The sequence below is a fragment of the Panicum virgatum genome, chromosome 3K (genome assembly GCF_016808335.1).
Source record: "Panicum virgatum strain AP13 chromosome 3K, P.virgatum_v5, whole genome shotgun sequence".
Taxonomy (NCBI): Eukaryota; Viridiplantae; Streptophyta; class Magnoliopsida; order Poales; family Poaceae; genus Panicum; species Panicum virgatum.
This window is the reverse complement of record NC_053138.1, coordinates 24,248,250-24,256,246: the sequence shown is the minus strand read 5'-3', so window position 1 is coordinate 24,256,246 and position 7,997 is coordinate 24,248,250. Positions and strand designations below refer to the sequence as shown.

General features: G+C 45.7%; 1 protein-coding gene across 1 annotated transcript; it reads left to right on the top strand.

Moving 5' to 3' along the window:
- Positions 1-1,297: 1,297 nt before the first annotated feature.
- On the top strand, positions 1,298-6,997 carry LOC120698542 (serine/threonine-protein kinase Nek4-like). Its single transcript, XM_039982196.1, has 15 exons — positions 1,298-1,640; positions 1,979-2,222; positions 2,308-2,374; positions 2,454-2,519; positions 2,597-2,643; positions 2,731-2,776; positions 2,862-2,942; positions 3,023-3,065; positions 3,176-3,225; positions 3,668-3,749; positions 3,852-3,901; positions 4,064-4,137; positions 4,382-4,433; positions 4,515-5,156; positions 5,245-6,997. The coding sequence occupies exons 2-15, from the start codon at positions 2,125-2,127 to the stop codon at positions 6,688-6,690; spliced, it is 2,844 nt and encodes a 947-aa protein (XP_039838130.1). The 5' UTR covers positions 1,298-1,640; positions 1,979-2,124; the 3' UTR covers positions 6,691-6,997.
- Positions 6,998-7,997: the final 1,000 nt, after the last annotated feature.

The following is a 7,997-nucleotide window of genomic DNA, read 5'->3' as shown; positions in this document are numbered from 1 at the left end:
CGGGCGTTGTGCCTCGGGAGGTGGCGGAGCGCACCGCGGGCGGTGGCGGCGTCCAGCGGCGGCCTGCAGGAGCGAGCGGGGCTCCCTACCGTCGGCGTCGCAGTGTCCATCCGCGTTCCCCCTATTTCTCTCCTCTTTATCTCCGGCCGGAGGCTGCGCGCGGCCGCTGTCCCATTTTTTGCGGGCGCAAGGAGCCTCGGGCCGGCGCTGCGAGGAGCCGGCGGGGCGCGGCCAGCGGCGGCGAGGAGAGGGCCGTGGGGAGGATGGGCTCGGCCAGCCGCCGGCCGTTGTTCGCCGGATGGACGGGCACAATTTTTTTTATATCGTGGCCTGCTTCCCTGGCCTCGGAATTGGCCGGGAATCGTAGGGTAAGATTTTGTGGGCGGTGGATTACATGGCTTTACGCTTTGGTTCAGTTCTGACATCAGTTCGTTCTGTTGGGTGGTTGCCGCTATATTTGTAGCAAAACCAACCAGATTCATATGGTCGGTTTGTATAATATATTTATACTAATCTGCCACGCATGATATTGCATCAAACAAGTCTTTGATTGTGACAAAAATAAACAAAATTAGAGAGATGAACATGATTTTGCGCAAAAAAAAAATGGCAACTTAGATGAAAGATGTATGTTGTAGGACCACGCTATACTATTCTTGCGAGCGAAGCTGACGTACCAGCCCAACTGGCCACGCTATGATACTCGCGCGCAAATATGGGCATCCTCTATATGTTTGTGCCTGGCTTGAACATTTCATTCATGAGAAAAAAAGGTAAACTGAAATAAATGTGACTTTGTTTTACCGTATTTCATAGAAAATGGCATATGTCTAATAAGAGAAGCTAGAGATGAGGCCGTGCTTTTTCTAGGGTGTGGTCTTATCTTTAGTACTCCCTCCATTCCAAAATATAGGTTGTTTTGGCTTTTTTAGATTCATATCAAACATATGAATCTAGAAAAACCAAAACGACATATATTTTGGAACGGAGGGAGTACTGCATGAGTTGAGATGGACACTAATATTTGAAATCCAACGGAAAGTTTGTGTTTATAGTAATTCAAATACGGAGTTTAAAAATCAAAATTTAAATTAATGGACCCAGGAGTGGGATTCTTTTGGAGATGGTAATTCCGTTCATCATAGTACACAGTACTTGCTGCAATTTTATAACACTATAACACATGTCACATAAGTAATTAGTGGAAGCCCCATCCAAAAAAAAAAAATGGAAGCCACGCCTTCGCCTGCAATGTTGGTCCCTTAACCCAAGCAGCTATCTCCCTGGCTTCTGCCGATGTGCCTTTAACCCCACCGCACCACCACCGCCGGCTGTTGCGGCCGCGCCGTATAAAAGCCGCCGGGCAAAACTCCGTCGCCCACGCCGTTACGCCTACGCCGCACTGCGCGAACCCAACAGCGAGAGCCTGTAGGGAGCCAGTGGTGTGGTAGGCGGAGCCGCGAGAGCCCCGCGGCCCGCGAGAGAGCAGAGGCGGCCGCGTCCAGGAGAGGCCGGAGATTTCGCCAGGTCGCCGGCGTCGCAGGTTCCCGCCGGAATAGGAGGAGGAGCGTCGCCGCCGCCGGCACCGGCAACGAACCTGGTTTGCTCGCCGCTGGTCAATGCAGGTGGAGTCCGCCGCGGTAAGCCCCCCCCCCCCCCCCCCCCCCCCCCCCCCCGCGTCTCCGTCGGCGCCCCGTTCCGGTTGGTGGGAGCAGCGTGCTGTGTGCAGCTGCAGCACCGCTGCGAAACCAGTAGTAAATTTGCCGCTACTGTTTTGGATAGCCGATGCACACTGGATTCTCGCCGCCCAGTTCATCGATTCCCGTGGTTGAAAAACTTTCCTGCGCGCAGCATCGCTTCTCCTTTCTAAGAAAAAGGCACGCGCAGTGGATTTGATTGGACGCCACGTGACAGCGCGTGCGCTTTCACCAAAGCTGCTTGGCTTATTAGGTGTCTGGCTGGGTGCTTTGTTTTGCAGAGCTCGATTAGGATGTGGTGGTGTTTGAGCCCCTGTTGGGCCTGGGCAGGCGAAATGTGACTGGCTCGGGTATTTAGAGATTGGCACACCTGTTGCGAGCTGCTGCTGCTGCAAGACTCTGATTGTTTCGTCGCGGATTGGGGCTCATGGAGTCGCGCATGGATCAGTACGAAATCATGGAGCAGATTGGCCGTGGAGCATTTGGTGCTGCCATCCTTGTCAATCACAAGATTGAAAAGAAGAAGTAAGATATAGCACCCATCCATCTGTATGTAGGAAATGGACGGCTTTCTCCCTTTTGTTTGGGTAACTTTATGCTTACCTTGCAGGTATGTGCTGAAGAAAATCCGGCTTGCGAGGCAGACCGAGCGCTGTCGCAAGTCTGCCCATCAAGAGGTTGGTAAAACCCTTAGGCTTTGTCTTTGATTTATTGTCGGTGCCTTGAGGAGTTAGTAAGAGAAAAAGTGAATTGCAGATGGCACTGATTGCTCGGTTGCAGCACCCTTACATTGTTGAATTCAAGGAGGCTTGGGTTGAGAAGGTTTGTAAGTTCAGGAACTTGTTCTTACGTTGTTTCTTCTGTTTGAACCTGTTCAATTGACAAGGTTAGTTATGCAGGGCTGTTATGTCTGTATTGTCACGGGCTATTGTGAAGGTGGAGATATGTGAGTGTGATTTAGGGCTTTGGGGATTAGCCTTTTCATTGCCACGTTATAGATTGTGTTATGTCTCACTTTGGCCTTGTTTGTCAGGGACGAGCTGATGAAGAAATCAAACGGTACTTACTTTCCTGAGGAGGTATGAGATGACTTGTCTATTTTGTTTATATACTAGAAGGAAGGAAATCATCCACATTGTGCTCATAACTTTGAATAACTTTCAGGTATTGCTTAAATGGTTCGCTCAATTGGTACTTGCTGTAGACTACTTGCACTCGAACTATGTCTTGCATCGTGACTTGAAGGTAAGTGTAAATAAGTAGATCATCATAATTGTCGATTTTTATATGCAATAGATGGTCATGCTTCTTCCTCAAACTCGCAGTGCTCCAACATATTTCTCACCAAAGATCAGGACATACGCCTTGGTTAGTTTCTCATGACGAATACAGTAATGAGAGTCTGTACTGACATGTTACATTTGTTACTTGTATGCTTCATCATATAAGTTATAAAATGTTATCTGATTTTTATGCAGGAGACTTTGGCTTAGCGAAGACATTAAAAGAAGATGATCTAGCTTCATCGGTATGATCTTCCTTCATGTTTCCTTCCTTTCCTATTTGTTTCTATCTAAAAATAGTGTGCCACCATTTTTCCTGTTTATAGAAAAAAATTATTGATTTATTAATCACTCATATCGTACATCAACACTAACAATGATGTTTGCCATGAATCATGAGTATATTCCATATACTATACCATTTACATTGGGATTATACTTCATTTTACCACTGAACTGGAACCTTATTTCCATATTGGCACTGGATGAGCTGTGGCCTTTGGGACTTCGGACCCAAGATTCATGTTAGAGTCTAGTGGAAGAAAGGAATTATATTTCAGAACCTTCCTTCTTCCTTCCTATATTGCCATGAACCATGTAAACATGCTAGTTCATCTCATGGAAAGTATGGAAGTGTAATTCTTATTCTAAACTCGTGCAATAACTTTTGGCACCATGCTTTTTAAGGTTGTCGGAACACCAAATTACATGTGCCCAGAGCTGCTAGCTGATATTCCCTATGGATTCAAGTCAGACATCTGGTCTCTTGGTATTACATTTTACCTGGCTCAGTTCTCTTTCTAATATAAGATGTTTACATGGCTGATTATTTGTTCTAAATTTCTAATTTAACAATTGTACATTTGCATAGGGTGCTGTATGTATGAGATGGCAGCTCATCGACCAGCCTTCAAGGCATTTGTGAGTTCTTATCAAATTGTTTTTCTTACTTCACAGTGGTTACCCAGAAGTAGATTCCCTTTGTTCATATGAGTTGGAAATTTCATAAAAAAATATTGAATGCAGGTATTCTTCAGACTGCTAAAAATTCTGATGGTCTTCCCTGATTTGCACTGCTTGCAGGATATGGCTGGACTAATAAGCAAGATAAACCGGTCTTCCATGGGTCCCTTGCCTGCCTGCTACTCAGTGTCCATGTAAGTGTACTTCTCCACATGGAGTAGGTCTTGTGGAAGTTGAGCAGTTGTCCTTTGCATGTTTAGAAGTGATCTTGATAACTGTTGCACTAACATGGCAATGCTTATTCTTGTTCCCGAAAGTAATGCTAATAGCAAACTGCTAAATGTTTCTTTGCATTTTTCCACACATCTATTGACATATTATTTAAGGAGTCATATAAAATATACAGCTTACAAGATCTTTCTTTACTGTTGGGTACAGGAAAACTCTAATCAAAAGTATGTTGAGGAAGAGTCCAGAGCATAGACCTACTGTAAGCTATTATAAAACTTAAACCTTCCAGATAATAGTTTTTCTTTCATTTGAATTTTGAAAACATATATAATTTGAACAGGCATCTGAGATCCTGAAGAATCCATACCTGCAACCTTATGTTAATCAATACCGTCCTCTTTATGATGCTTCAAACACCATGCGGATGCCAGAGAAGCCACTACCCACTTCACGGAGCAGTCAGAGAAGCATGTCTGACAGCCAAAGCAGTAGCATTTCTAGTAGTGACATAGACGGTACCCAGAGTGACAGAAGCACATCATGTGCAACTACAAGTAGTGATAGAAGGACCAATGATACTCGAAACACTCAAGATGTGGATCAAGCTATGTCAGATGAAAAATATTCAACACCTGAAGATCTTAGAGGCAATAAAGACAATTCTAGTGTTCAGTTTAAAAGGCAAGATTCATCTAAATCCATACATGTTGATATCCATCCCAGAACAGAGAGTAAACAGCCAAAGATCATTGAGAAGATTATGACAACCCTTAGAGAGGAGAGCCGGCTGAGAGAAATCACCTCTCCTGTCAGAGGTGGTATAAAGCCAAGTACTGGGCTCATCAACAATAATCAAGTGGAGCACCCATTACAGGTTTCAAGGACAAATAGTGATATGTCATGCAGTTTAAAGTCTGGAAACATTTTATCTCTTGACAAACATGCAAATCAAGTTGAAGCATCACCACCCCTGAAGCAAGAGGTATGGGTTTTTTTTTCAGTAACGAAATCGAACTTTTTATTGTGTACAATATATTGCTTACTTATGTCTCCTGGTACTGATCTTGCAGTCACCTATTGCTGAACATAGTCCAAAGATCAAAACTGCTGGGCCATCAACTCCTGAACCTGCCAAACAGATCACAGAAAATGGTGCTGTAGCTTCAGGAAAAACTAAGAGCAGGACACCACCAGCTGCTAGACGCACTAGCCCTCAGAGGCAAGCTGGAGTAGGGACACCAAGCCTCCCAGTCACAGTGACAAGACGAGCTCATACCAAGGTCACAACAGAGAGAGAGAAAACTCCAGAACGACCTTCCCGTGGCTCAGATAATGCTCTCAGTGATCCTCCGCGTAATGTAATGATTTCTGCTGCTCCTTCAGATGGACAACATATGAAACTGGATGATTTACAAGCAAAATCAACAAATCTTTGGGAATTTTTCTCTGTTTCAACAAAGGAACACAACAGTGCTTGCTCAAATTCTACAGTTGGTTGTACTGAAAATATGGACAGCTCTAAACTATCTGAGCCTGATTCACCTGTCTGCTTGGTTTCACCATGTATAGGCTCTGCACCCAACACTGTCAGCGAGGAGAATGACCTAAGCATCATAATATGTTCAGAAATTAGCACCGACAAGATTATTGGGACTAATAATGGTGGTTCGACCCTGAGATGTTCTTTGGAGCCATCCTTTCTGAGTTCTGAACAAGAATTTGTTTCCAAGGATGACGTGCAATCTAACCAGCATGGAAAGAGCACCACATCCCAAAGTGGTGAGGATAAGTTCACGGTTCAAGAACTTCTTTCATCAGCACCAGAAGCCCCTCCAATTTTATCGTCCTCAGAAGTAGCTCCTTCAATTCCATTGGCACCAGAAGTTGCTCCTTCTGTTCAAGTAACAAAAGGCACACTGTCGGAGGCACCCGTTTCTCTTCAGTCATGGAAGAAACATGTAGTTTCTCATTTAAACCCTCCAGTTGATGATATTGCACAGACCATACAACACAGCCCTTTCTATGTTAGTGATGAGCAGCCAACACCAGAAACTGCTCAAAGAGAAGCTCAAAGCACAGATATCATCAAGCTTCTGAATGTGGTACCAGAAGAAGCTGATGCAAGGAGCAGCTCATCAAACACACTGCCTCCAGCACATGCCTCATCAGTTACTGCTACATCACATGTTTCAGAAGCCAGTGCTGCTAAGGCGCCAGACACCTCGGATTTGGTAAAACTGTCAGCCGCCACACCAGAGACCAGCAACGGTATCAAGGAAGAGGCATCGCCCGCTAAGGAAGCACTTGATGTTACATCATTTCAGCAACGAGCTGAGGCTCTCGAAGGGCTTCTGGAGCTTTCCGCGGAGCTGCTGGAGAACCAGAGGCTGGAGGAGCTCTCCATCGTTCTCAAGCCATTTGGGAAGAACAAGGTGTCTCCACGAGAAACTGCTATCTGGCTCGCCAGAAGTTTCAAAGGGATGATGAGCGACGATGCAGGTCGCCCGTCGCTGTGAGCTCCTTTTTCTTTTCTTATATTCCTTTTTTTTTGGCTCGGTTGATTTCACTTGGAGCCGCTTGATTTGGTAACAGCGGTGCTCTGAGTTACTCAAAACTTACAGCTTGTGGAGTTGCGATGCTCTTTCTTTCTTTTTTCAATTTTTACGAAGACAGCTTGTGGCCTCTTGCCAGTTTTGCCTCTTCTGATTGCTCCATTCTTTCTGGCGTATGTTGTACATAGCCAAGAACTGTAAACAGCAATAAAGCTTTGCCTCCAGTGTGACGCAGAAAAATCATGATCCAGCTAACAGTTGATTACTGCAACTGATATGTCCACCCTTCCAGCAAACAAATTCGGATCGGCGACATCCTCGTGCTGGTTGACCGAGTTGTTCTGTAAACAAAAGCCAGAATGCATCATTGTCGACTTACATGTTTTCCTTATGTGGCGATCCTAATTGATGTTTAAGCACACTATTCGGGAGCCTGAGAATGCTTTGCTTTGCGTGAACAGTTGTTTGGTGTTTTCATCTTTGGTGCCTTCTGCTTTTGGGACAACGAAGTACAGCATGGACCAACTTTATTTCAGATTATATTTATTTAGACTGCTCAGGGTGACCTTTTACCCTATTACCCTGACAATACGCTAGATTCTATAATCCGCGAAGGAGACAAACGTAACCTTAGTCATTCGGGTGAGTGACATGTGGGGACAACCACGGGTTAGATGTATCATGGAGGTAACCAAGAGACAGGCTCCTATCAATTTGAGCCCACAGCACATGACACCGGGGGCAAGCAAGCTCCGATCTTGAATTCTTGATCCAGAACTGTTACCCCTCGCAAATGTGGCAACACCGGCGAGCTCGTGCCATCCGGCTGCCTCGGCCACCTCGTTTCTCAACGTCTCCGAAACTCTTGCGCCTCGTGCCTGATCATAGACCTGCGAAGTGTCTCGACTCTCTTGCAGTAAAGGGAAAATTAGTCTCATAACATCGAAAGATGTGACTTCCGTAAAATACCACTGAGAGCGTTCGGTCTCGTAAAATACCATTAAAAATTGTTGACGTTACTCAAATATAGCATCTTGTTAGATTTCGGGTATGGCTCTGTTAACTTGGACGTATATGCCCCCAAACCATTTTTTTAGATAAAAACGTGAACAGCACATGAGAAAAGAACTTGCACTGCAGGGGCGGGCATTGCAAGGTGGACGGCGGCCAGTCACCGCCCCAGCTTGGCGTCCGGCTGGGTGGGCGCCCCCGCGAGGCAAGCTCGCGCCGCTTGTTCCCCCGCCCAGACGGCGCCGGCGCGGGAGGGGAGG

Coding starts and splice junctions, on each gene's coding strand:
- LOC120698542 (XM_039982196.1), top strand. CDS start 2,125: ATGGAGTCGCGCATGGATCAGTACGAAATCATGGAGCAGATTGGCCGT. Junction 3,066..3,175: donor AGATCAGGACATACGCCTTG/GTTAGTTTCTCA, acceptor ATTTTTATGCAG/GAGACTTTGGCTTAGCGAAG. Junction 3,750..3,851: donor GTCAGACATCTGGTCTCTTG/GTATTACATTTT, acceptor ACATTTGCATAG/GGTGCTGTATGTATGAGATG.